The following is a 24,904-nucleotide window of genomic DNA, read 5'->3' on the forward strand; positions in this document are numbered from 1 at the left end:
TGGTTCCCTGACCAGGGATCGGACCCATGTCCCCTGCATTGCCAGACGGATTCTTAACCACTGGACCTCCAGGGAAGTCCCTAAAGGGTTATTTTTAAAATAGTGTGCTGAGGAGGTCTCATTGAGAAGGTGAGCAGAGACCTGAAGGAGGTGAGGGAAGGAGGTTCACAGATGCAGATGGAAAAGCATTCCTGGCAGAGGAAACCACAGGTGCGAAGGCCCTGAGATGAGACCCGTGACTGATAATGTAAGAGAATTTTAAGTCTGCCCTCCCCGCCATTTTCCTCCTCAAAATTGACAAGCACAAGTGCCGACTGCCCAAGCGCTGCAGCAAGCGAGCAGCATCTCTCCCTGTGCACCAGCCGCCCGGCTCTTTAACCTTGAATGCCTTTCTGGGTCCCACGTGTCACCGGGTGGCGACTGAGCTGCCCTTACTTCAGAAGAACGGCATGGGGTGGGGGTGCCTTAGGTGGTGTCCGCCTCACCTACCACTGCCAAAAGTGGTCATGGGGTTATTTTTAAACTTGGGGAGGAAGTATTTATTGTTCCCAGGCTGAAGAGAGCTGGGCAGACTGTGGGATTCTTCTGGGGGAGCAGTGCTGTGTCCTTTCCACCATGGTGAGTACTCAGGGCCCCCGGAGGAAGTAAGTGATGCTGGGTGGCAAGAAGGGGACACCACCTACAAGCAAAGGACCAGGCGGGAGGGGGAGCACGGCAGCTCTCTGGGGCCCCAGATCCTGGAGGAAAAAGCACTGCTTGCTGCGTGCACACAGAGGAACCCCAATCAATGCCCCCGATAAGCCACAAATAACAGCAGCTCCCGGGGACTTGCAAAAACAAAATAAGAGAGTTGGCTTTTTTATGGCTTGTCTACTGACCTCTTGAGGAATCAATAACTCCCAGGGCTTGCAAAATGGGATTGAACGCTTTTAAGGATCAAATTGTAATTCTTTTCTCTTGTTCAGGCAGCTGGGGAAAAGAATCTTTTTGTTTTCACCTTTTGAACTTGCAAAGTTAAAACCTCTCTCCCTGTGTTGTTTAGTTAGGTGTCCCTCTCCAGAAGCAGGAAGCCCCCAAAATCAGGGTCAGTGTAAGGCTGTGGTTAGGGGCACAGACTCTGGAGTCAGTCTGCCCGAGTTCGACACTGGCTCTGCCGTTTTGTGACTGTGTGACCTTGGGTAAACGAGCCAACCTCTCTGAGCCTCGGTTGCCTCCCCGGGAAAATGGCGATGGTAATAATAGCATCCACTTGACAGAGCAGTTATCAGGACTGAATGCAATAACATATGCAGTGTTCAAGCGTTTGCTGTAACTCAAGTCAGAAGCAGGTGGGGAAATGTTAACTCACTCCCCTCTGCTCTGTTTGCATGGTGCAAGGACAGAACATTTAGAGAGGAGATGTTGCTGCCATTTGGATCAGGGGAAAATCGAGGGGGACAGAGCAGTTGGGTTTTAACACCCTGAAAATGTGTCATTTCATCTCGCATTCTTCATGGTTTAGTGAGCCTGACTTTTTTTTCGCCTCCAATCAATTCTCCTTCTGTGCATTACTGAACTTTTTTGTGAAATGCATCGGAACAAAAGCAGCTGAGTCCTGCTGGAGCTAATCTGAAAGCTGGCCTCCATCCCTGGAGACATACCTCTACCTCCCCTAGTTTGCAAAGGAGCTACTGCAAGGCCCACAGTCTTACAATCCACCAGAACCAGGTTGATTTTGAGAAGTCTTATTCCATGTCCTTTTAACTTTCCAGCACCGCCCTTTTGAGATGAGTGTCAGCACCATACCCCCATTTCACAGATGAATGGCCGAGGCTTACCCAGAGATGGAACCTGATCTAGTTTTCTAATTCCCAGCCTCTGACTCTTTTAACTGATGGTCTGTTTTTGGTTTGTTTTTTTTTTACCCTCTAGTCACCTAAGAAAGCCAAGAAGAGAGCAGAGGGAGCCAATTCCAATGTGTTCTCCATGTTTGAACAGACCCAGATCCAGGAATTTAAGGAGGTGGGTGCAACTGGGTGGAGATTCCCACATGCTAGAAGGAGCCTTTCCTTCATTCCATATTCCCTGCAAGGACCTCTCAGTTATGTTGTCTTTGTTTTCGTTCTGTTGTTGTTGGCCATCCCATGCCATGTGTGGGATCTTAGTTTCCCAACCAGGAATCGAACTCACACCCTTTGCAGTGGAAGCACAGGGTCTTAACCCTTGGATCAGCAAGGAAGTCCTAGCTTGTCTTTATCCTCCCCAAAACACCCCAAATTTGGTCTGAACATGTGTGTGAATGACTTAAAGAAATTAACTTTTGCTGATCATCAAAATAAAGCCTATGTCTTGTTGAAAATGTAGGAATGAATTTCAAAAATGCATGAAGAATAAAAATGACCTGACTTATAATTGTATGACCCAGAGATGATCAGTTAACATTTTGGTATATGCCCTGCCAGTGGTTTTTGTTATGTATGCACATATTTGTTAAACATAGTGACCATCTTCTATGCACACTAATCTGTACCTGTTATTTTTTCTTGAGCAATTCAGCACCAACATTTTCCATCATTTATTTAAATCACCTCCTATGGTTAGATGTTATGTTTAGAATGTTTTACTATTACAATTCCCTTTGCTTCTATCTCTGGTTATTTCCTTGGGGTAAATTCCTAAAAGTGAAACAGCTGGATCGAAGGAACATTTTTTTTTTTTTTACAAAAGGAACTAAAACCAAATACAACCACTGGTCCAAGCTGCCCTCCAGAAATCCTGTGCTCATTCTGACTCCCATCAGCCCCAAAAGAAGGTGCCTTTCCTGCCACATCTCCATCAACACTGGGTGTTAACATCTCAAACATGATTTCTGCCAGTCGGAGAGATGTCTGAGAGTATCTGAGATTTTAATTTTTACCATCTTAATTGTTGACTGCTAGCTGGGTCTGAAACCCTACCCCAGTCTATGGGGATGTGCCTTCGTAAGCAAACCTAAGTACCAATTACGTAAAATTAAACCACTGCTGCGGGCTCAGGATACACTGAATTAATTTTCCAGCCATCCTGATGGCTCACACTGAGTTATCCACTCTCTCACCTGGCCCTTCAGAGGAAAACACTCTAAAGCTATGCCGGAGAGGCCACAGTATTTTATATGAAAGGAGAAACCACTGGGGGCTTCCAATGGGACATGAAGACTGGCCCCTTCTGTCCCCACCAGCATTCAGATCACAGGAACATCACGCTCCACGGGCTGCCAGGGAGAGAGGAATTCCTGGGATGAAATGTCACATCTGAACCTGAAATAGTTCTCTTCCCTGGAGAAGACTACATCCTCCCTTCTCCCTCCCTCTGTCCCAACTTCTGGAATGAGATCAGCTGCTGGGGGCATGACCTGGGGGTGCAAATACTTTCAGGAACCAGTTGTTAAAAGAACTCAAGAAACGCAGATATGATACGTCATTAGTAAAATACCTGGGCATTCACAAAGCTCTGGAGTCTCCCTCAGAGCCAGCTGGAAAAGATCACTGGCTTCATTTTACAGATAATGTGGGCTTGCAAGTTGGTGAGCAGACTCCAGTTTTTAACTCATTTTTTTTTCAACAACAGCTTGATAAAGTTATAATTCACATACCATGTATTCACCCTTTTAAAGTAAGTGTACAATTCAGTGGTTATTTAATACAGTCACAGCATTTTGCAACCATCATCACTTATCTAATTTTAGAACATCTTCATCGCCCCCAAAAGAAACCTCATACCCATTAGCAGTCACTCCCGAGTCCCGCCTCCCCCTAGCCCCTCACAACCACTAGTCTATTTTCTGTCTCTAAGGATTTGCCTGTTCTGAATGCTTCATAGAAATGGAATCGTTCCCTATGTGGCCTTCTGTGTCTGGCTTCTTTCACTTAGTATCATGTTTCAGGGTTCATCCATGTTGTAGCATGTGTCAGAATTTCCTTTTTATCGTTGAATGACATTCCATTGTGGGGAGAGACCACATTTGTTTATCCATTTATCAGTTTGGAGCTATTGTGAATAGTGCTGATGTGGATGTTCACACACAGGTGTTTGTATGGGTCCATGCTCTCATTTCTCTTGGGAATACACGGGAGCATGAAATTGCTGGGTCCTATAGTAACTCCAGATCTAATACCTAATATCCCTCGATGCTCCTTGAAAATCCCAGAATCCCACTTCCCCCAGCCCTTGGCACAATCTCTGGGGCTACTTCCCACAATTTCTCCTGGGCTGACCAGACAATCGCCTCCCTTTTGCAGGCCTTCACCATCATGGATCAAAACAGGGATGGCTTCATCGACAAGAATGACCTGAGGGACACCTTTGCGGCTCTTGGTACGTCGCCCCGCACCACCACCCAACACCAGCTTAGGAAGGTCTTCTTATCCCACTCCCGTGAGGGGCAGGAGGTGAGGCTATCAAAAAGGTCAAGAGCTTGTCATTTTGAAACAGCTCAACCAAGATCAATCTTTAAGGCAAATTTCAGAGGACAGGAAAGAAGTGTTTAGTCTTTGAGTGTCTTAACATATCTTTTTCTTTTAAAATCATTTTTATATGTTTTTGAATACAATGGCAGTTTACAACAGAAAACTTGGAAAATTCAGAAAAGTATAAAGGAGTAGGCAGTGTTGACCACTAGGGCAATATTCCACTGTTAACATCTGAGCCTCTAATTTTTCTCCTAGGCATCTCGTGTGTGTGCATGCTTAATAGTTAGACTCATTCTATTTTGGATTCAGCTTTTAAAATTTAACATCTCAGTAGGGTGATCATGAGCACCTGGAACTGTTTCAAAATATAAGTGTCCAATCTGTCACCTCCTCCTCCATTCCTACCCCCAGACCTTAGGTCCATGAACAGCTGGGCAGGTTTTGTACTGAGCAATTACACAGAGTACTATTTGTATTTGTAGCCACTGTAGATTATTACATTTAAAACATAAGTTATCTTAATAAGGGGTGGCTTTTTCTAATTTATACACATGTACTATATGGGCTTGTGACAGTGACTAGGACGGGTATATCAGAATCTCCAAGGCTGTGTGGGTTACAGCAGCTATAATTTGAAAAAGTTTCCTCAAATTCTGATCTGTCTCTCCTACCTCCAAGTGAGAAGGGCTAATTTTATAATATGAGGATTTCTTATTTGAGTAAAACATTAAAACATCTGTATAAAATGTTTCAGGTCCTGAACGCACAGTTTTAAAAATAACTAAACCCTCTGTGAGTTGTTTCCAGTTGTCTGGTTATTATAAATAACACTTTTGAGAACATCTCACGTGAATCTCTGGCCCCGTCTACTGTGTCTCCGATTATTCCTAGACAAGATTCCTTGAAGTAGGATTACAAGGGCAAATGCCAGTGCTCTGACAGCTGTTTCTGTCCCAGCTCAGAATCGCTGAGTGTCTGTCTCCTGGTCTAGGGCGTGTGAACGTGAAAAATGAGGAAATTGATGAAATGCTCAAGGAGGCTCCAGGTCCCATTAACTTTACTGTGTTCCTACAGATGTTTGGGGAGAAACTTAAGGGTAAGTTCATGTGTATTTCTGTTCATCTATGTCTGTATAGGTACATATGTGTGTATGTGTGCGTTGGTTTGTGCACCTGAGTGTGTCTGTCTTTATGTGTCTTCATCTTTGGGCATCAATTAAAAGCACTAGGAGAACATACAGGAGTTGGCAGATGAAGGCAAGGTAACATAGGAGAGGGAGAGAATAAAAAGAGCAGTTAATAGTGCTCCAAGGTTGGCCCTCATCCAGACCTCATACCAAGCACTTTAAATGCATTATATGCATCACCTTCGGAGAAGGCAATGGCACCCCACTCCAGTACTGTTGCCTGGAAAATCCCATGGACGGAGGAGCCTGGTAGTCTGCAGTCCATGGGGTCGCTAAGAGTCAGACACGGCTGAGCGACTTCACTTTCAATTTTCACTTTCATGCATTGGAGAAGGAAATGGCAACCCACTCCAGTGTTCTTGCCTGGAGAATCCCAGGGACGGCGGAGCCTGGTGGGCTGCCGTCTATGGGGTCACACGGAGTCGGACACGACTGAAGTGACGGCAGCAGCAGCAGCATGCATCACCTTAGTCTAGGACGTAGCTTCTCTTCTTATCCTCGTCTACAGAAGGGGAACTGAGACTCAGAGATGGAAAGTCACGTGCCTGAAGCCACACAGCTAACAAATGCTGGAGTCAGGATTCAAATCCCAGTCTTTCTAAGTCTAGATCCATGCCCGACCTTGGGTTTGCTCCAGAAATAACTGGATTCTCAGCCCACGCTTTCAAAAACACCAAGGCTCGGTGCTCAGAAGTGGTGAGGCCTTTCTTCCTTACCTAAGATTCTCAGCCACCCATGGCACATCTACCCCATTTTCTGTTTCAGGAGCAGACCCCGAGGAGACCATTCTCAATGCATTCAAAGTGTTTGACCCTGAAGGCAAAGGAGTGCTCAAGGCTGATTAGTGAGTGGGATGTGAGTGGTGGGAGGGGGACATGGGGGTTCCTTGCTTCTCCCCACAGCCCTCCCCACAAAGCCGGGGTCAATATCTGCTTTTCTCTCTCTGCAGTGTCAAGGAGATGCTGACAACGCAGGCGGAGAGGTTTTCCAAAGAGGAGGTAACAGGCCCCTTCAGACACCCTCTGTACCCCAGTCACTGGCCTCACTTACTGGCCCCAGTTACTGGAGAGGGACTCCCCCCCAGACTCTCTTACATAAGATACCCCTGACCCCACACTGAGAGAGAATCTGCTCTGGTTTACTGAGCCCTTATCTCATTTCATTCCCTCCATCACCCTGTGAGGTAGTGACTAGCACTATGGTCATTTCACAGATGGCGAAACTGAGGCTCAGGGAGGCAAAGTTACTAGCCTAAAAGGACAGCACTAATGGGAAATGCCGGGTCCCAGACCCAAACCCCTGTCTGACTCCAGGTTCTGCCTTCCCCATAACACATTGAGACCTGGTGACGGCATCCATTTCCTGATGGGCTGAAGGTGTCATGCAGGGTGACCACGTATTGTTGTGTAGGTTGTACACCACACAATCCTCCTGGATGCCCTTAATAATATATACTGCAGAGTATATATTCGTTGCAAGTTTTTTCCAGCAGATGGCAGTAAAGTGTCTTGCTATAATTTTCTAAAAATCAGAACATAAGACTTTTTGGCAGGTGGCAGTAATGTGCCTGGAAGAAGGGGCACTATTGTTATCAATAATTCATCAAAGGCCCTGTATGAACAAGCAACTGTCTTGTCAACATTGCTAATTAATCTTAATGAATCTATTTAAAATAGTCCCTTGCAGCCTTTCAGGCCTGATTCTGTGAAGTTTCACATTTTACTAAAAATTGTATTTGAATTTCCTCCTTAAAATGCAAGCAGTTGCAAGAGCCTGCCTTTAAACTCCCACTATCTTTGACTTTGGACAAGCTCCTTAACCTCACTGTGCCTCAATTTCTTCATCTGTAAAGTGGAGACAATAATAGAATCTACTCCAGAGTACACATGATGATTAAATGAGTTCAAATGTATAAAGTGCTGATACATGAAAAAGGTAATATGTGTTAGCTATTATTAACCCCAAATTAAAAAAACAATAATTAGCCAATATTCTTTAAGGACTTCCTGGTGACTCAATGGTAAAGAATCCTCCTGCCAATGCAGGAGACTCAAGTTTGATCCCTGAATCAGGAAATCCCTTGGAGAAGGAAATGGTAACCCACTCCAATATTCTTGCCTGGGAAATCCCGTAGACAGAGGAGGCTGGTGGGCTACATTCCAAAGGGTTGCAAAAGAGTCGGACATGACTTAGCAGCTAAACAACTAAAAAAAATTTTAATGTAGAAATTACACATTTCAAAAAAATTAAAATTCTAATTCCCCTCGAAGAATCAAATTCCTCAAAGAGTCTGACTCCTTGCCCACATGGCCACAATGGCTGGCCCTGAGGAGTTACAATCTCTGTAGATGGACTATGTCTCCATTTAACCACAGTCCCCACCAGGCCCATTGTGCTCCCCTACATAACCTGCCCACCCCTTTGCACACACAATTGAGTTTGCAATCCCTGCTTTCCCCATTGCAGGCTGGGTACCTAGGAACATCCCTGCAGGATGGCCCTTGGGGTCAGCACCTGGGGAAGGAAGCAGGAGGGCAGGGAGGGAGATGCCCATGGCACCCCATATGCTCCAGGCCCCAGCTGCCTCTCCACGTGGGCCGCCCTCCCCCGCAAATCCTCAGTATGTCTTGCTGGTTCGTTGCAGATTGACCAGATGTTCGCCGCCTTCCCCCCTGATGTGACTGGCAACTTGGACTATAAGAACCTGGTGCACATCATCACCCACGGAGAAGAGAAGGACTAAGGGAGTGGCTTGCCTTTGGGTGGGCAAATGGGGGCATCCTTGCCCTCTTCTCATTTTTCCCAGCAATGCACCACCCCCGACCCTGGCCAGTTGGTCATGTGGCTGCCTCATTTATCCACCTCCATCTTCTTTGCAGCCTGGGTAGCTTAGAGCTACCACGTGACAACACAGCTGGCAGATGGAAATTCACCCAGAGTCCGTGTTCAAATAAAAAGGAGGTCGTGTATTTGTTCACGGTGTGTCCTTGAGTAAGGAAGACCCTTTGCTAGTTCCCATGAGGCAGTATATGAGTTAGGGATGGCCCTGCTGTTGTTATTATTGAATTTTAGTGACTCTTTACTTAAAACAGATCTTCAGGGACTTGGGACTCTGCTGGTGGTCCAGTGGGGTCACCAGCAGTTCCTGGTTCTTGTCTATCCCTTCAGCAATCCTAGTGGAAAGAGGACACCTCTCTCTCTTTCTCCCAGCTCCACACAAATCCCAAAACAGGGCCTGTGCAATGCGGGAACCAACCCTGAAACAGGTGCAGCACTCTGACTAGCAGACTTGCTCATATGATCAACCCTCGCACAGGGGTTGAAATCAGCCCCTTCCAAAACTTACATGGCCTGAGGATGGGAAGGACCATTCCCAACGGAAAGTCCAGATGTATTTTAGGAGGAAGGGGGAGTAGATGTCAGGTAGTCTAAGTTTTCAAGGGAACCCCAAGAATCTGGGACCTAGCCAAAGCAAAAGATGTACTGGGAACAAAGAGCTGAAGCTGGGATCAAAGTGGCAGCTGGGGTCACTTAGAGGGAATGAGAGGGTCTGGGTGGTTGGAGGAGCCAGAACTGAAGTGAGTCTTTAAGGTTCAAGAACAATAACAGAGACCCCCAGAGGAGAAGCTTAGGGTCTGCTCCAATGACATCACCTGCTGGGAAATGGGGTTCCTTTCAAGCCAACTGAGAAGGCAAGGACTCAGGACCCCATGCCATACCATGATGACCCTTCACGATCCACACCCTGTGATGACCCCCCCCCCCTCACATCCAGAACCTGTGACCTGGGCCTCCTGCAGAGACAAGGCCAGGCTAGGAGAGGCCCCAGCTCATGGCACTCAATGGAGTTTGTGTTTCAGGACAAGACATCCTGGACACAGCTCTACAGTGACACACTCATCCATGTGCCCCTCACACACACAGATACAGACACAGGGCCTCCACGGCTCCCGGTTCCCACCTGTGAGTCTGCTGCACCCTATGTGGTTCTAGGACGTGAAATCAGTATTTTGGCTCCCATGTGGCCCCTACACTTCACCTGGTGAGCCGTGATGGGGGGTTACCATCTCAAGGGTTCTCAAGGGCCACGGTGACCTCACACCACTCTTGCCACCTGTGCCAGCTTTGCATCTCCACCCTCCTGCTCCTCTACACCATCCTGGGGAGGTGCTAGCGCCCCAGTCTCTTAGTAATGAGTGTGAAGAGGCACTGGGGTTACAGAACAAAACATTTACTCTCTCTAGTTATGTACAAATGGCCAGAGCTGCCTCAGACTGTTACCTTCTTCTTGGACTTCAGCTCGTCCCCTTTTTCAGGCATGCTGTCCCTGTTTCGAGACTCTCTTGCGGCGTACTGGCTGAGCACCATTTGCCGAAGGCTGCTGTGGTCCAGGGGCTGCTCCACTGCACCAAAGACGGGACCCGTGTGAGGAGTTCAAAAATCAAATGCAGCACAGCAGGAGGGTGGGCTTCCTTCCCAGGGCTAGCGCCCCTTTGCCCTGTTCAAGGAACTCCAAGCCTGGTTTGGTGATGCTCCACAGCACTGGGGGGTGGGAGTGTGAACATTCTCCAAGTTCAGGGAGAGGGAGGACAGGCAGGGATGTGCTGCTCAGGGATGGCCAGACAATAACTGTCTTTTTCCTCCCAGACGAGGATGTGAAGGTGAGTTGGATTTAATATCAAGGAGATAGGGCCACCACGTGCAGTTGCTCAGGATGTAGACTGCACAAAGACACCTGTTTCTGCAGGACTGAAACCCACGCCCCCGCCGCCCCCCCACACACACACACATGTGATTGCCAAGCCACGTCTATCCAGCAGGGGTGGCTTTTCCTAATTAATCTGCCTAGAGGGGCTTCCCTCTTCTAATTTATACATGCAAGCCATAGAAGCGAGTGGGCTAAGAAAACCCTTATCAATATTCCCTTGAACAGAAATGAAGATATCATCTGTATATTCCTGACCTTGTGAGGACAGTGTTATCAATGGCTGTTCTCTGACACCCTCCTCATTTAAGAACTCAAAGGGTCAAGGGAAGCTGTGCTAAGGTGGCTGACACCAGCCCTGGTTTTCACTCCTGCTAACTTTCAGTTGCCTTGAATAAGTCAAACAGATGTGTGTACACCTGTGCATCTCTGCATATGCACATATTGGCAATTCCCTCCCTCCATTCTTGGCACACCTGCACACTTGAAATGCTGCTCACAGAGGAGGGGAAACTTTTTTAAAAACCAATTTTTTCCCCTCTGGTTACTGAAATCACACAAGGTCACTGTAAAAGAAAATTCTAAGCAATGACAGAATTAACTCAGAAATACAAAGTTCTCTGCAACCCACCACCCAGAAATACCCACTGTAAGTCAGCATATACATCCTCTTCATTTTTATATGTATAATCAAGACACTTTCCTTCCCTTCCTCCTCCGCCTCCTTCCTTTTCTCTCTCCCCTCCTCTCTCTCTTATGTACCAGGTTGTGAAAGGCTGTCTTGTGCACTGTAGGTTTTACGCAGCATCCCTGGACACTAGATGCTATGTACACACATGTCAGTTCATGTCAGCCCACAGCATTCTTTTTAGTGGCTGCAGAGTATTCCATCACATGCATGGATGAACTGTAACTTATTTAACCAATCTCTAACGGGCGAGCGTTTCAGTCATTTCCAGTTCGGCTGCCCTCCTACTTCCACCTTCGACCCTTGAGTAAGTTTTTCTCTGAAGGACCAATCCCCACAATCAAGATTACAGACTCTACGCATGTGTCTGAAATCCAGGGTAATTATTAGGTAAGCCCATTTCACCTGTAACCTGCCTTCACTAATCAAGGTCATTTTCTTATTGGTACAAACATCTCGCTTGTCCTCCAGGCAACCTGTAGCCTAAACAATGTGTCTGCCTGAGTTGTTTTCTAGGAGCTTGGGTTCAGCTGTGTCTGGTTCCAGCTGAGCAGGTTAACCCTGGATAGAGCCACAATCCTTCCACTGAGCACATGCGAGTGTCGCTGGATGACATCTTGAACACACAGAGGCCCATACTTAGTTACACCTCTACAGAACCAGGATTAGGGCACCGCTTTCCAATCGCCTTTCCCTACATGTTCCATGCCTCAGATCACCAGGCATCTTTATTCTTTATCCCATAAACACCAGAGCCCCTTGCTTTCTGGGAGGCGGATCTTGGAGATTTGTCTCCCCATCTCCTCTCCTTGGCTTTGCGGACTTGAGAATGAAGCACCGTCTCTGCTGACCCTCTGTGTCTTGGCCTGGCTTGCTGAGCATAGCAAAAATGCAACCTGGCTCAGGAACATAACCACTCCTCAACCTTCCCAAACATGTTGCCAAACTGCCCACCAAACACTACTTGGGGCCAGAATTTACCCCCACCTCCAGAGAGAAGGGCTAGTTCCCTCAACCCTCGCAAACCACAGTACCACCAGCTTCTGCCTCCAAAAGCAAAGAAGATTCACGTGCCTGCGCCCGCAGGGCCACAGTTTATCTCTGGTGTGAACCAAGCCTCAGCTGCTTCAATCATGGGGTGGGGGGACACAGATGGGGTTGGGGAAAGGAGGTCACAGGTGGAGTGAGACTCAAGAGCATACGGTGAGGGTAGGAGACGGCATCAGGGAATCTTGTCTGCTCATAACTTGCCAACTTGGAAATTTTGGCTACTTTAAGGTTCATGAAATGGTCACAGAGTAGTTGTAATTTTTTAAAGTATCCGAGATAACTAAACTACAGAATCTGTGGCTTTGTCATCACGCTGTAGAAAGAAAACTCCAGGTAAGAAGAGAACTCACCTTCATCCAACTTGTCACTAAGGGAGTCAGCCCCGAACACTGGAGGGATGACCTTGATGGGTTCTGCAGGCTTGAGGAGGGCGGAGCCGCCCCAGAAAGGGTTGAGGAAGGATGGCTGGACCTCCGCCTCTGCCACTTCCATTTCCATAAGCCGCTTGTAGGATTCTAACACCAGCAAGTCATTGGTCTTCTTCTCAATGATGGCTGGAAAAAAGGCGTAACCAAGAAGTTTGCCAACGAGACCTGGGCCCTAGGGGAACTAGAGGTAGCGCTCCATGCTGGAGAGGAAGGGAAGTAACAGGAAGGGGGCAGGTCATGAATGCCTATAAGGACAAGGGCTTTCTCTTGGGTTACATCATTCATTCCCTAGAGAGCACAATTTGGTTCTTAAGAGGCAAAACCAATCTGACTCTTTGATGTATAAGGCATGATATACATAAAAAACATGAACAGTTGTATATCAACTGTATGAAAATTCCATAAAGAAGAGCAGTTAGGAAAAGTATGTCTGAAAAGGCTCCATAGGGGACAATAACAAAAAGAAGGTTGAGGAACATTTTTTTAACACTAAAAATTGGGAGCCATGGGCAAACTCTGCCTTAAATTACTGATCTTTTCCTCAGTGCTCTGAGTTTGGGGGAGCTGTCCTTCCCACTGTGTTTCACAGCCCCATGGAGTCATCAGAATGATTCATTCATTCATTCATTCATTGCACAAATGATTATTGGATGCTTATCAGACCAGGCATGGTGCCTGAGATGCCACGATGCATGGAGGGAAAACAATGACCATAAACAATAACAGAGATGCAAACCCTGATGAAGCTCATGAGCTTTAGTGTGAATGGGAAGAAGGAGAGAAGGGCAAGTCAGCAAATAAACACACACACCCCTCACTATCCAGATGCTTGTCATCTGAATTCAGTAACTATTGGGTTTAAGTTTTTTTTTTTTTTTTGAATTTTCATATAACACATACCATTTCTCTTCTCTCTGAAAATCAGGGACCAAAAAGATTCACATCTGAAACTTGCTATTGGTTCTCAAGAACCTCCTCAATTCACACAATGAGAATTACCTGTATAGAGAGACAAACTAGGCAAGGATTAAATAATAGAACTGCTATGAGAGTGAGTACAAGACCACCTGACCTGACTCATGAGAAATCTGTATGCAGGTCAGGAAGCAACAGTTAGAACTGGACATGGAACAACAGACTGGTTCCAAACAGGGAAAGGAGTACGTCAAGGCTGTATATTGTCACCCTGCTTATTTAACTTATATGCAGAGTACATCATGAGAAACGCTGGGCTGGATGAAGCACAAGCTGAAATCAAAATTGCCAGGAGAAATATCAGTAACCTCAGATAAGCAGGTGGCACCACCCTTATGGTAGAAAGCGAAGAACTAAAGAGCCTCTTGATGAAAGTGAAAGAGGAGAGTGAAAAAGTTGGCTTAAAACTCAATATTCAGAAAACTAAGATCATGGCATCTGGTCCCATCACTTCATGGCAAATAGATGGGGAAACAATGGAAACAGTGAGAGACTTTATTTTTGGGGTTCCAAAATCACTGCAGATGGTGACTATAACCACAAAATTAAAAGACGCTTGCTCCTTGGAAGAAAAGCTATGACCAACCTAGATAGCATATAAAAAGCAGAGACTTTATTTTGTCAACAAAGGTCTGTCCAGTCAGAGCTATGGTTTTTCCAGTAGTCATGTATGGATGTGAGAGTTGGACTATAAAGAAAACTGAGCACTGAAGAATTGATGCTTTTGAACTGTAGTGTTGGAGAAGACTCTTGAGAGTCCCTTGGACAGCAAGGAGATCCAACCAGTCCATCCTAAAGGAAATCAGTACTGAATATTCATTAGAAGGACTGATGCTGAAGCTGAAACTCCAATACTTTGGCCACCTGATGGGAAAAGGTGACTCATGTGAAAAGGCCCTGATACTGGAAAAGACTGAAGGCAGGAGGAGAAGGGCTGACAGAGGATGAGATTGTTGGATGGCATCACTGACTCAATGGACATGAGTTTGGGTAAACTCCGGGAGTTGGCAATGGACAGGGAGGCCTGGCGTGCTGCAGTCCATGGGGTCGCAGAGAGTCAGACACAACTGAGTGACTGAACGTAACTGATGAGAGTGAATAATACTGGGTACAGCAGGACCAGCCTCAGATGGAGCAGTGGAGAGGGGCCTTGCTGGAGAGAGGACATTTAACCTGAGATCTGAGAATGAGGAACTGGGTGTGGGATGAGTATCCTAGGAACAGCCCATGCAAAGGCCCTGAGGTAGAATTAGTTGGGGGAGAGATTGGGAAATACAGAGAGGAGAACAGTGTGGCCACAGGAGGTGAGCAAAGAGGAAGAGCAGGACAAGAGATGATGAAAAGTGTAAGCAAGGGGACTTCCCTGGCAGTCCACTGGTTAAGAACCCACCTGCCAATGCAGCGGACACCAATTCGATCCCTGGTCCAGGAAGATCCCACATGCCTGGGGCAACTCAGCCTGTACACCACAACTACTGGGTCTGAACACCTAGAGCCTGGGCCCCACAGTAAGAGGAGCCACTGCAATGAGAAGCCCGTGCACTGCAACTACGAAGAGCTCCCTGCTCACCACAAGAAGCCTGCACACAGCAGTGAAGACCCAGGGCAACCAAAAATCCATAATAAGTCAATAATTTTTTTAAAAATGTAAGCAGGGGCCAGGCTATAAAGAAGTTGATAGGCCGTGGGTAAGAAAGAGTTAATACAGCAAAGTCTGACTGCTCTCCTTCGAAAAGGTTGCTTAGCAGTTTGGTCCTTGGACAGTATCAGGGAACTTGGATTTCAGGAAGGTCCCCACCACCATTAACTGTTAACAGAGGCTCACCATGCCTTTGTTGTTGTTCAGTCGCTCAGTCGTGTCGGACTCTTTGCGATCCCCGCGGACTGAATCACACCAGGCTTCCCTATCCTTCACTATCTCCCAGAGTCTGCTCAAACTCATGTCCACTGGGTCAGTGATGCCAGCATGCTTAATCTGTCTATTAAAAAATGTAGCTTATGCTATAAATACTTGCTGTTCTTTCTGGGGTCTGGAACTGGGGTATGTGCCAGGCTGGAGGTGCCTGTATGATCAGCCCCCCCTAAGCAATGAGTAGCCAGTGAGCTTCCCTGGTTGACCCATTTCACGTGTGTTGTCACAACTCATGGCTGGGGGGATTAAGCACATCCTGGGAGACGACCCTTGGAAGCTTGCTCTTGATTTCCTCCATGCTTTCCCCCAAGCTCCTTTTTCCTTTACTGATTTTGCATTGTACCTTGTGGCTGTAATAAATCATAGCCATGAAAATATGACTATATGCTGAATCCAGGAGCCCTCCTAGTGAATCCCTGAAACTGACGGGAGGGAGGTGTCTTGGGAACCTCCCAAACACAGATGGTATTAAGAACCTTCAATTCTATTCTAAGAGTGGTGGAAGTCATTCATTCTAAACTGGCATGATCTCTGTGGGTGCATCTCCCTCTCTCTCCTGAGCTCAAGGCCTAGAAATGTGTATTACAGTTAATAGGCATTTGCTACATGCCAGGCACTGCTCTGAGCACTTTATTTCTTTCTTCCCAATCTGAATGCTTTTCATTTCCTTTTATTGCCTTACTGCATTATCGAGGACCACCAACATAATATTGAATAGGAGTTGTGAGAGCAGACATCCTTGCCTTGTTGCTGATCTTAGAAGAAAAATATTCAGTTTTTTTTCACCACTAACTATGAGGTTAGCTGCAGGTGTTTCTGGAGATTCCTTTTATCAGGTAGGGAACTTCCCTTCTGGTTCTAGTTTGTTGAGAGTTTTCTTATTATGAATGGATATTGAATTTTGTCAAATACTTCCTTCTGTATCTATTCACATGATCATGTAACTATTTCTCTAAGAACTACTTATTTATTTAACCTTCCCAACATTTTTTAGATGAAAACACTGAGGCACAGAGAGGTTCAGAAGATTGCCCAGAAAATTCCCTGATGGTCCAGTGGTTAAGCATCTGCTTTCCAATACAGGGGACGCAGGTTTGATGCCTGTTCAGGGAACCAGTATCCCACATGCCAAGGGGCAACTAAATGCTACAACTAAGACCCGATGCAGCCAATAAAGAAACATGAAACACACACACAGACTCAAAAATCCAGGTTTAAAAAAAAAAAAAACAGTTGCCGAAAGTCATACAGCTAGTAAGAGTACAACCACGATTTGAACTCAAGCAGGTTGGCTTTAGTGCCAAGGCTTTAATGCCAGGCTTCACCACCAGGCTCACTACCTCCAAAAGAACAAGTCCTTGTGCCTCCTCATAGAAATCTCTGGAAATGGTTGCTAAGAGTCTAGTGGGCTTGACTCACCAAAGTACTGCGGGAGGTTGATATCCGTGACTTTCCCCGTCTCCCCTAACTGCACCAGGATCTTGGTGGCATCACAATTTATCTTCTTAAACAGATTCTCCACTGAGTTCTTGAGATACTCCAAGGTCTTGGTGATTTCCCTGTAGTTGTTCTCGTACATGTCTGCCTCCTCCGTGGTCTTCTTTAGTTTCTCCTATGGCAGACCCCCAGTTCCCATCCAGGTCAGCCAGGTGGCCACTCTGGCTGGGCTCAGCCCTCACATGTGAGAGTCTGAAACCAGGGTCTCCAAACTGCAGGTTTGCAAACCTCTAAGGGGCTTCCCTGGTGGCTCAGACAGTAAAGAATCCACCTGCAGCACAGGAGACCCAAGTTTGACCCCTGGGTTGGGAAGATCCCCTGGAGAAGGAAATGGCAACCCACTCCAGTATTCTTGTCTGGAGAATCCCGATGGACAGAGGAGCCTGGCTGGCTACAGTCCATGGAGTCTCAAAGAATCAGACACGACTGAGCGACTAAGCACAGCAAGGGGATGCAAGGGAGCTTCCCTGGTGGCTCGGATGGTAAAGAATCCACTTGCAGTGCAGGAGACCCAGGTTCGACCCCTGAGTCGGGAAGATCCCCTGGAGAAGGGAATGGCAACCCACTCCAGTATTCTTACATGGAAAATTTCATGGACAGAGGAGCCTGGCAGGCTACAGTCCCTGGGGTCGCAAAGAGTCAGACACAACTGAGAGACTGAACTGAACTGAATTGAGCGACTAACACTTTTCACATAAGGGTTTGCAAGAACAATTTAATGGGCCTCAATCCACATTTTTTAAGTGAAATAAAATAGATCAGAAAATAAAGAGAGGAGAAAATGCTAGTATGCACTGGAAGTAGTGAGGATAGATATTATTTAATGTAAAGATTTGTTTCACTTACATATGTGTATGTGTGTCTGCATGTCTACTGGATTGCAGCATTTTTTAAAGCTGTTGACTCATTTTTTAAAAATTAAGGCCCACGGGAAGAAATATATTTACACTGCAGTCCAATACATTCACACACTGTTGTTCAGTCGCTAAGTTGTGTCCAACTCTTTGTGAGCCCATGGACTGGAACATGCCAGGCTTCCCTGTCCTCCACTGTCTCCCAGAGTTTGCCCAAGTTCATGTGCATTGAGTCGGTGATGCCATCCAACTGTCTCATCCTCTGCCGGCTTCTCCTTTCGCCTCCAATTTTACATGTGTGTTGCTGCTGCTAAGTCACATCAGTCGTATCCGACTCTGTGCGACCCCATAGACAGCAGCCCACCAGGCTCCTGTCCCTGGGATTCTCCAGGCAAGAACACTGGAGTGGGTTGCCATTTCCTTACATGTGTGTATTTATAGACATTTATCTAATCAAATGAAATTAAAGTTTCACAAATCAATGTTCTTATTGTGTGTTCTAATATTTTCCATTCTGTTCTGTTCTATTCCGTCTTGTTATCTTTAAACGCTGGTGGCAATCCAACAAACCGATTTCACCATTCAGTTTCAGTCACGTTACTAGAGACCAGTGGTTCTCAAAGTGGCGTCCCAGGACAAGCAGCAGCAGCTCCACCAGGGAACTTGTCAGAAATGCAGGTTCCCGGGCTCCAGTCCAGACCAACTGAATCAGAGGCTCTAGGTATAGGCTCAGCAATCTGTGTTTAATGAACCTCCAGATGGTCCTGACACATGGTAAAGTTTGAGAACCTCTGTGAGTCCACTGGATCACAATTTTAGTTTCACATTGGTATCACCTGGGAGCATTAAAACATTGGCTGCCCAGACCCCAGCCTCAGACATTCAGACATCCTGGTCTGGCGTGCAGCCTCGGCATTGGGAACTTTAAAGCCTCCAAGGTGATTGTGACTTGCAGCCCAGACTGAGAATCGCTGCTCTAGGGTAAGTGCTTTGATGGCTTCCCACCTCTCTCCCTGGTTCTCAGCTTGCAAAGGTGAACTGGGCCCTGGAAGGATCAGCCTTGTCCCTACTAGCTCCATAGGGACCATTCCAAACAAGGATCCCAGAGGGCCCTACCCTCACTCCCATTTCCAGGTGAGGGAACTGAGGTTCTGAGGCAAGGGAGAGGGAAGCCGTGATTTGAACTGTCCCTCAACCACCACACCGGGCAGCTTCCTCTGTCCCAGCCACTGGAATATTCAGTTCCCAGGGCTGAATTTCCTCATATGTCAGCCGGAGCCCCTCCTCTCATTCTAAAGGTGCAGTAAAAGATCACATGGTTAAAAACGGTTTTTAACAGCCTGATGTGATGTTGATAACACATGTATGTGTGTGCATGCTCAGTCATGCCCAACTCTCTGTGACCCCCTAGACTGTAGCCCACCAGGCTCCTCTGTCTATGGAATTTTCCAGGGAAGAATACTGGAATAGACTGCCATTTCCTCCTCCAGGGTATCTTCCCGACCCAGGCATCGAACCCTCGTCTCTGGTGAGTCCTGCATTGGCAGGCAGATTCTTAACCACTGTGTCACCTGGAAGGCCTGATAACACGTGTCCAGCACCTAAAATGTTCCAAGCACTTTACACACACCTTCTTAACTAATCCTCACAATTGCCCCAGTTTCCAGATGAGGAATACTGAAGTCAGAGAAGAAAAGTGAACTTGTGCTTACCTCATCTGTGTTGAGTTGTCTAAGAACCTGACCTTGGGCTCTTTATTTAAGCAATTATTTAGTAACAAGATGATGGTGACTTGAGGCTTTATTGACTTACAGGATAAACAACAATAATGATAGTTATGTTTATAGTTCTCTGCCCTGCAGTATGCCAAGCATGTACTTGCAGGATTTTATTCAATCTTCACATCCGTACAAAGTGAGTACAATTATTATTCCCATTTCACAGGTGAGAAAACTGAGGTTCAGAGAGGTTAAGTCAACTTTCTCAAAGTACTAACATCAGGAAGTAACTCTTCTGGGAATCATACCCAAGCCTTTGTTCCCAGGACCTGGTTGCTTAATTTCTATGCTAAACCTCCTGTGAAAGGACTGATTCCACCACTTGTCTCAGAGGAGACAACAAATGGAAGATAAGTAGAAAGGTTCCAAGAGTAAAGGAGATGGGCGTGATCTTTAGTAGGGGGTAAGAAAAGTGGGTTCTAGGTGAGCCCATTGCTATTAAGACAAATTCTCTTGCTAAGAGTATTTGCATTTGAAAAGAGGCTCCAGGAAAGCCCAATGAACAAAGAGTTACTGGAGGACTTCAGACAGAGGTTGGGCGATGCTTGGGGTTGTCTGGTCAGCCTCTCCAAGCTGTTATCCCCCATTAGGCCTTCAAAACCCCAAGATGCAGAGCAGCAACAGTCCCAACCCCAAGGAAGCATGTGGACACTGAGTGGCCAAGAGTCAAGGATGTGGGATGCCAAGCATGTGTCCAACTTGAGGGGGGTCTCCTTGAACTTGGGCCCTGCCTGCAAGTCTACTTTCCGCATTCCCGAATCCTGGGAGAAGTTGCTGAGCCTGAGAGGTGCTTTGCTGCCCTCCAGTGGTGCATTAGAGAATGGCATGGCCATCCCTGTCTACCACCTCCAATGCCAAGAACAGAAATCAGCTACAGAAAAAGGAAGGGAAATGACCCATGAGCGTAGTAGTGACAGGAACTACTGGATTAGAACAGGGCTTTGCAATCAAACTCTGTGGTTCATATCTTTCTCAGACACTTGCTATCCATTCTCCCCTTATACCTTAATAACAAAATGGTTATCATTTCAGTGTAGCAATGTGCCAACTAAAAGTTGTATTTCCAACCATCCTTTGAAATAGGAATGGCCAGTAAGACACAGATACAGATGCTATTGACTGAAAATTCAAGGAAAGAATTTTTAAGCTGACTAAATCAATTAGCAAGGCCTTTTTTTCCTTCCCTACTTTCTTTCTGCTTGGAATGTATATGTGATGGCTGGACCATAATACAACCATGAGGCATCGTTGGGAATGTAAGCCAACACTAAAGATGGCAAAACTGGAAGGAGAAGCCTGATTTACTGATAACATCATGACCAGCCCTAAAGTGCTAATCTCCAGATTTACATTTTAACAAAGTAAATAAACTTCCGTTGCACAGACCACAGTTATTTTGGGTCCCTATTATTAGCTGAATGCAATGCAAAGCTCATACAGTATTGCAACTCCATGATGATGAGGATTGCTTCTCTGAACCTCAGTTTCGTCATCTGTAAAATAGATCATATCACCTACTTCATAGTGTTGTTGTGAGGATTAAATGAGATAGTGCAAGCCAAACCCTTAGCCCAGTGTCTTGCGCATAGTACTTGCTCAGGAAATGCTCATAATTACTATTATTGATTGAGAACAGGCCACAGCTAGGACAAGGGAGAGAGAGAAGTAAAGACAGAGGCAGAGATCTGTTTGGAACTCAGGGATGAAATTACCGGCACAAGGGCCTGGGATAGGCTTCCTGACGTGGGAGAGTCTTTCAAATGGAAAAAGCAAGCCTTTGTCTTTTTTAGGAGCAAAAGTTTGCAGCAACATCTGTAGCAGAGGCTGCCTGTGACAAGGGGTCAGAACATGTCAAGACATGACTCAGGCCAGTAGTCACAGGACAGACATCTTACCGCTACTGAGAATCAACTGACAGGCCATCAGACAGACAGCAGGGACTCCCAAGCCCTCCCTCCCAGGCTGCTCTTACCTCCAGCTCTCTCAGCTTGGAGTAGCTGTCGTCATGGGATGATTTCTGCTGGGACCGCAAGTGCAACATCTCATTCTGCTCAGGAGAGAACCAGACCATAAGGAAAGTGGTGTCCCCCTTCCTAGCACACCTCAAAACGAGCCTTGAAGAGTTAATGAGGACTTATTTCATTTTTTAAAAAATATCTAGAATATATTAAAAAAAAATTTTTAATATCTAGAATATATTTTAATTTATTTTTAATTGGAGGATAATTGCTTTACAATGCTATGTTTGTTTCTGCTGTACACAATGTGAATCACCTATAAGTACATATATATCCCCTCCCTAGTGAGGATTTCGGAGAAGGCAATGGCACCCCACTCCAGTACTCTTGCCTGGAGGATCCCATGGATGGAGGAGCCTGGAAGGCTGCAGTCCATGGGGTCGCTAAGAGTCGGACAGGACTGAGCGACTTCACTTTCACTTTTCACGTTCATGCATTGGAGAAGGAAATGGCAACCCACTCCAGTGTTCTTGCCTGGAGAATCCCAGGGACAGGGGAGCCTGGTGGGCCGCCGTCTATGGGGTCGCATGGAGTCGGACACAACTGAAGCAACTTAGCAGCAGCAGCAGCAGCAGTGAGGATTTAAATTATCCATTTCAAGAAACCCCAGAACCCCTGGACCCCTCTAAGGTCCATGGAAGTTTTCTGATGCTTTTTAAATTAAAAGGAGGATGAGGGCATGAGTGGGTGGGTGCTTCATCCTTTCTGGAGAATTGCCTATAATCAATAGGATTTGCTGCAATGGTGGCAATGTTCTATCTGCACTGTCCAGTACCACAGCCATTAGCCACGCACAGGCACAGAGCTCTTACAATGTGGCTAGGACCAATGAGGAACTTATTTTTAGATTTAATTTAAATTGATTTAAACTAAAATCTCCCATGTTGGTGGCTACGGTAATGGACAGACAGCTCCAGAGCAGGGGTTCTACAACTCTACTCTGAATCAGAATCACCTAGGGGTTTGTGAAAACAGATATCTGGGCTCCACACCAGAGCTTCTGATTAAGTATGTCTGGGTGAGGCCCTGTGCTGTGCTATGCCTAGTCGCTCAATCATGTCTGATTCTTTGCAACCCCATGGACTATAGCCTGCCAGGCTCCTCCATCCATGGGGATCCTCCAAGCAAGAATACTGGAGTGGGTTGCCATCCCCTCTTACAGCAGATCTTCCCAACCCAGGGATTGAACCCAGGTCTCCCGCATTGTAGGTGGATTCTTTACTGTCTGAGCCACCAGGGAAGCCCAAGAATATGGAGCTTATCCCTTCTTCAGGGGAACTTCCTGACCCAGGAAGTTCCTGGGTCTGAGCCACCTACTGTCTGAGCCACCAGGGAAGCCCAAGAATATGGAGCTTATCTCTTCTTCAGGGGAACTTCCTGACCCAGGAATGGAACTGAGATCTCCTGCATTGCAGGTGGATTCTTTACCAGCTGAGCTACCTGGGAAGCCTGGGTGAGGCCCTAGAACGCACATTTCTCGCAGGTTCCCAGGAGATGCTGCCACAGTGGTGGCCCAGGGGCCAGATCTGAGAACTCCAGGGCTAGAACAGTGTATCCAAATGTAAAAGGCATGCACTTTTTGATGGGGCAATACCATTTCCAGGAATCTGTCCCAAGAAAATAGTAGGACACGTGGGCAAAGGTGGCCACTCAAGGCTATCCCTTGAGTTATTATTCATTATCTCCATTAGGAACAACCTGAATGTCTACTGGTTGTTGATTGGTTAAGTAAATAATGGTACATTTATATCATGGGGGGAAAGGGTCTCAAATTAAAATACAATTTAAATGCATATTCCAGTGTTATTTTCAGAGAATCTAGGTTTGTAGGTATGAGACAGGGCCTGAGGAATCTTCTTTTTTAAGAAGCATCTTGTGATATTATTACTACAGAGCATCTAGGGGCTCCAGAAGCCACTATAAAGAACATAGGAATAAAAAGTTTTTTACAATTATGTAAATTTACTTAAAATACCAGGGGAGAGAATCATAGATGATATTGGGCAAAACTGTTGGAGAACAAAAGTTTATAAAACAGCAAACCGTTTTGTTCGCTGCCTCAAAAACCTTCCCTGCGATACTGGAGATGGCCACCAGAGGGAAGTGGCGAAGCGCCCAATCGGGAGGTGGCACACTCAGAGGCCACCTGGGCTCCTCTTGCTTGAGGCTGGTCTGGTCTCTTCAGAGCAAATGACACCCCAGCTCCTCTCAGCAAAGGACGAAGAGTATGGTCTGACCAGTTTATAGGGGCAGTGCACTCAGCTTCCTGTGAGAATGTGGGCTGGAGTTGTCAGATCTGATTTTCCTAGAGAAACCAGAAATCCACATTTTCATGTGGAATATCCTGACTTTTAAATGTTGGCAACTCACTAATTTTAAAATTTGGGTATGAAGGAGGCCAAGCAACAGAACAATGAAGGCTGCATTCATCAGTTTATGACCTCTGACCCCAGCCCTCTAGGTAAGAGTGAAGTCAGATATTAGAATCCTAAATGTTTTTGACTTAAATCTGAACCCTACTTTGGGCAGAGGTGCCACAAGAGGGCAGAGATAAGATCTCAAACACCCCCTCCAGTAACCCATCTCACCTCCACCCCCTTCATCCAGAACCACTCCATGTCATCTGTTTTATATACTCATGTTTCCCCATACCCTAGTTTAAAGAAAAACTTCGGTAGCTTTTAACGAAAGCTTGGCAGCTACTACTCCAGTCCGAATATGTCATTCTACAGGTGGGGAAACTGAGGCCCAGAGAAGGCGGGAGTTTGGCCATCTTTCCTCAGACACACTTGTCCTCACAACAGAGACAGGCTGTGTGGCTGAAGAAGAAAGGAGAGTGCCCTCAAGGTGACTGGGAAGGTCAAGGTCAGTTGCTGTTGCCTCCCACTGTGTGCAGGGCAGTCCTGGGCTTTGGGAATGGACAGGGCACCCACGAGGGCGCCTGTCCTCTGAAAGACGGGCCTCCTGTCCCCTTAGCTCTCTGGGCCACCCAGCCAAAGGGGGACCCCAGCTTAGGAGAGTGAGATTGGGGGTACTTGCCCACCCTCCTGGCAAGTCATTCATTTGGCCACCGGCCACCAGGAAAGACACACAGACAGCCTTCTCCACATACCTGCCTCCTGGTTCCAGAAACTGCTCACTCACCTCACCCATTCTGGAGCTCAGCTATGCGATTCTGCACATTCCTTCCTTAATTTCTTTAGACCTTTGTAAATAGTCTCTTTTTTAAAAGCTCACCTCTCTTTACCCATTTTGGGCATGCCATCTGTTTCCTGTGACAGCCCACCTCCGTTTCCACGTGTCAGCTGTACTATTATTATCTATCGTTATTACTATCTATTAGAAGCTTTCTTTAAATTGACCAAATTTTGTGTAGTTTGTTT

The 24,904-nt window shown here is 46.4% G+C and overlaps 2 protein-coding genes across 4 annotated transcripts in view; one reads left to right on the forward strand and one right to left on the reverse strand.

Annotated features, from left to right (window-relative positions):
• The first annotated feature begins 473 nt into the window (after nucleotides 1-473).
• MYL2 (myosin light chain 2) lies at nucleotides 474-8,585 on the forward strand. 3 transcript variants are annotated; one of them, XM_025267624.2, is made up of 8 exons: nucleotides 474-618; nucleotides 1,912-2,001; nucleotides 4,260-4,409; nucleotides 5,388-5,526; nucleotides 6,382-6,460; nucleotides 6,566-6,614; nucleotides 8,261-8,378; nucleotides 8,496-8,585. In XM_025267624.2, the coding sequence occupies exons 1-7, from the start codon at nucleotides 616-618 to the stop codon at nucleotides 8,357-8,359; spliced, it is 609 nt and encodes a 202-aa protein (XP_025123409.2). In that variant the 5' UTR covers nucleotides 474-615; the 3' UTR covers nucleotides 8,360-8,378; nucleotides 8,496-8,585. The 3 variants fall into 3 exon arrangements, with proteins under 3 accessions (XP_025123409.2, XP_044786135.1, XP_025123410.1); XM_044930200.1 differs by having other exon boundaries at nucleotides 8,261-8,585; XM_025267625.2 differs by having other exon boundaries at nucleotides 479-618; nucleotides 4,260-4,335; nucleotides 5,422-5,526; nucleotides 8,261-8,585.
• Nucleotides 8,586-9,885: 1,300 nt separating this feature from the next.
• Nucleotides 9,886-24,904, reverse strand: part of CCDC63 (coiled-coil domain containing 63) — a 53,047-nt gene continuing 38,028 nt past the window's right edge. Inside the window, exons 11-14 of the mRNA XM_006048319.3 lie at nucleotides 21,476-21,550; nucleotides 16,794-16,986; nucleotides 12,410-12,613; nucleotides 9,886-10,019 (exon numbers count right to left, since the gene is read on the reverse strand). Of these exons, the coding sequence (XP_006048381.3) occupies nucleotides 9,886-10,019; nucleotides 12,410-12,613; nucleotides 16,794-16,986; nucleotides 21,476-21,550 (606 nt within the window). The remainder of the gene's footprint in view (nucleotides 10,020-12,409; nucleotides 12,614-16,793; nucleotides 16,987-21,475; nucleotides 21,551-24,904) is intronic.

Source organism: Bubalus bubalis, chromosome 17 (genome assembly GCF_019923935.1).
Source record: "Bubalus bubalis isolate 160015118507 breed Murrah chromosome 17, NDDB_SH_1, whole genome shotgun sequence".
NCBI classification, from domain to species: Eukaryota; Metazoa; Chordata; class Mammalia; order Artiodactyla; family Bovidae; genus Bubalus; species Bubalus bubalis.

Coding starts and splice junctions, on each gene's coding strand:
- MYL2 (XM_044930200.1), top strand. Junction 5,527..6,381: donor GTTTGGGGAGAAACTTAAGG/GTAAGTTCATGT, acceptor TTTCTGTTTCAG/GAGCAGACCCCGAGGAGACC. Junction 6,615..8,260: donor AGAGGTTTTCCAAAGAGGAG/GTAACAGGCCCC, acceptor GGTTCGTTGCAG/ATTGACCAGATGTTCGCCGC.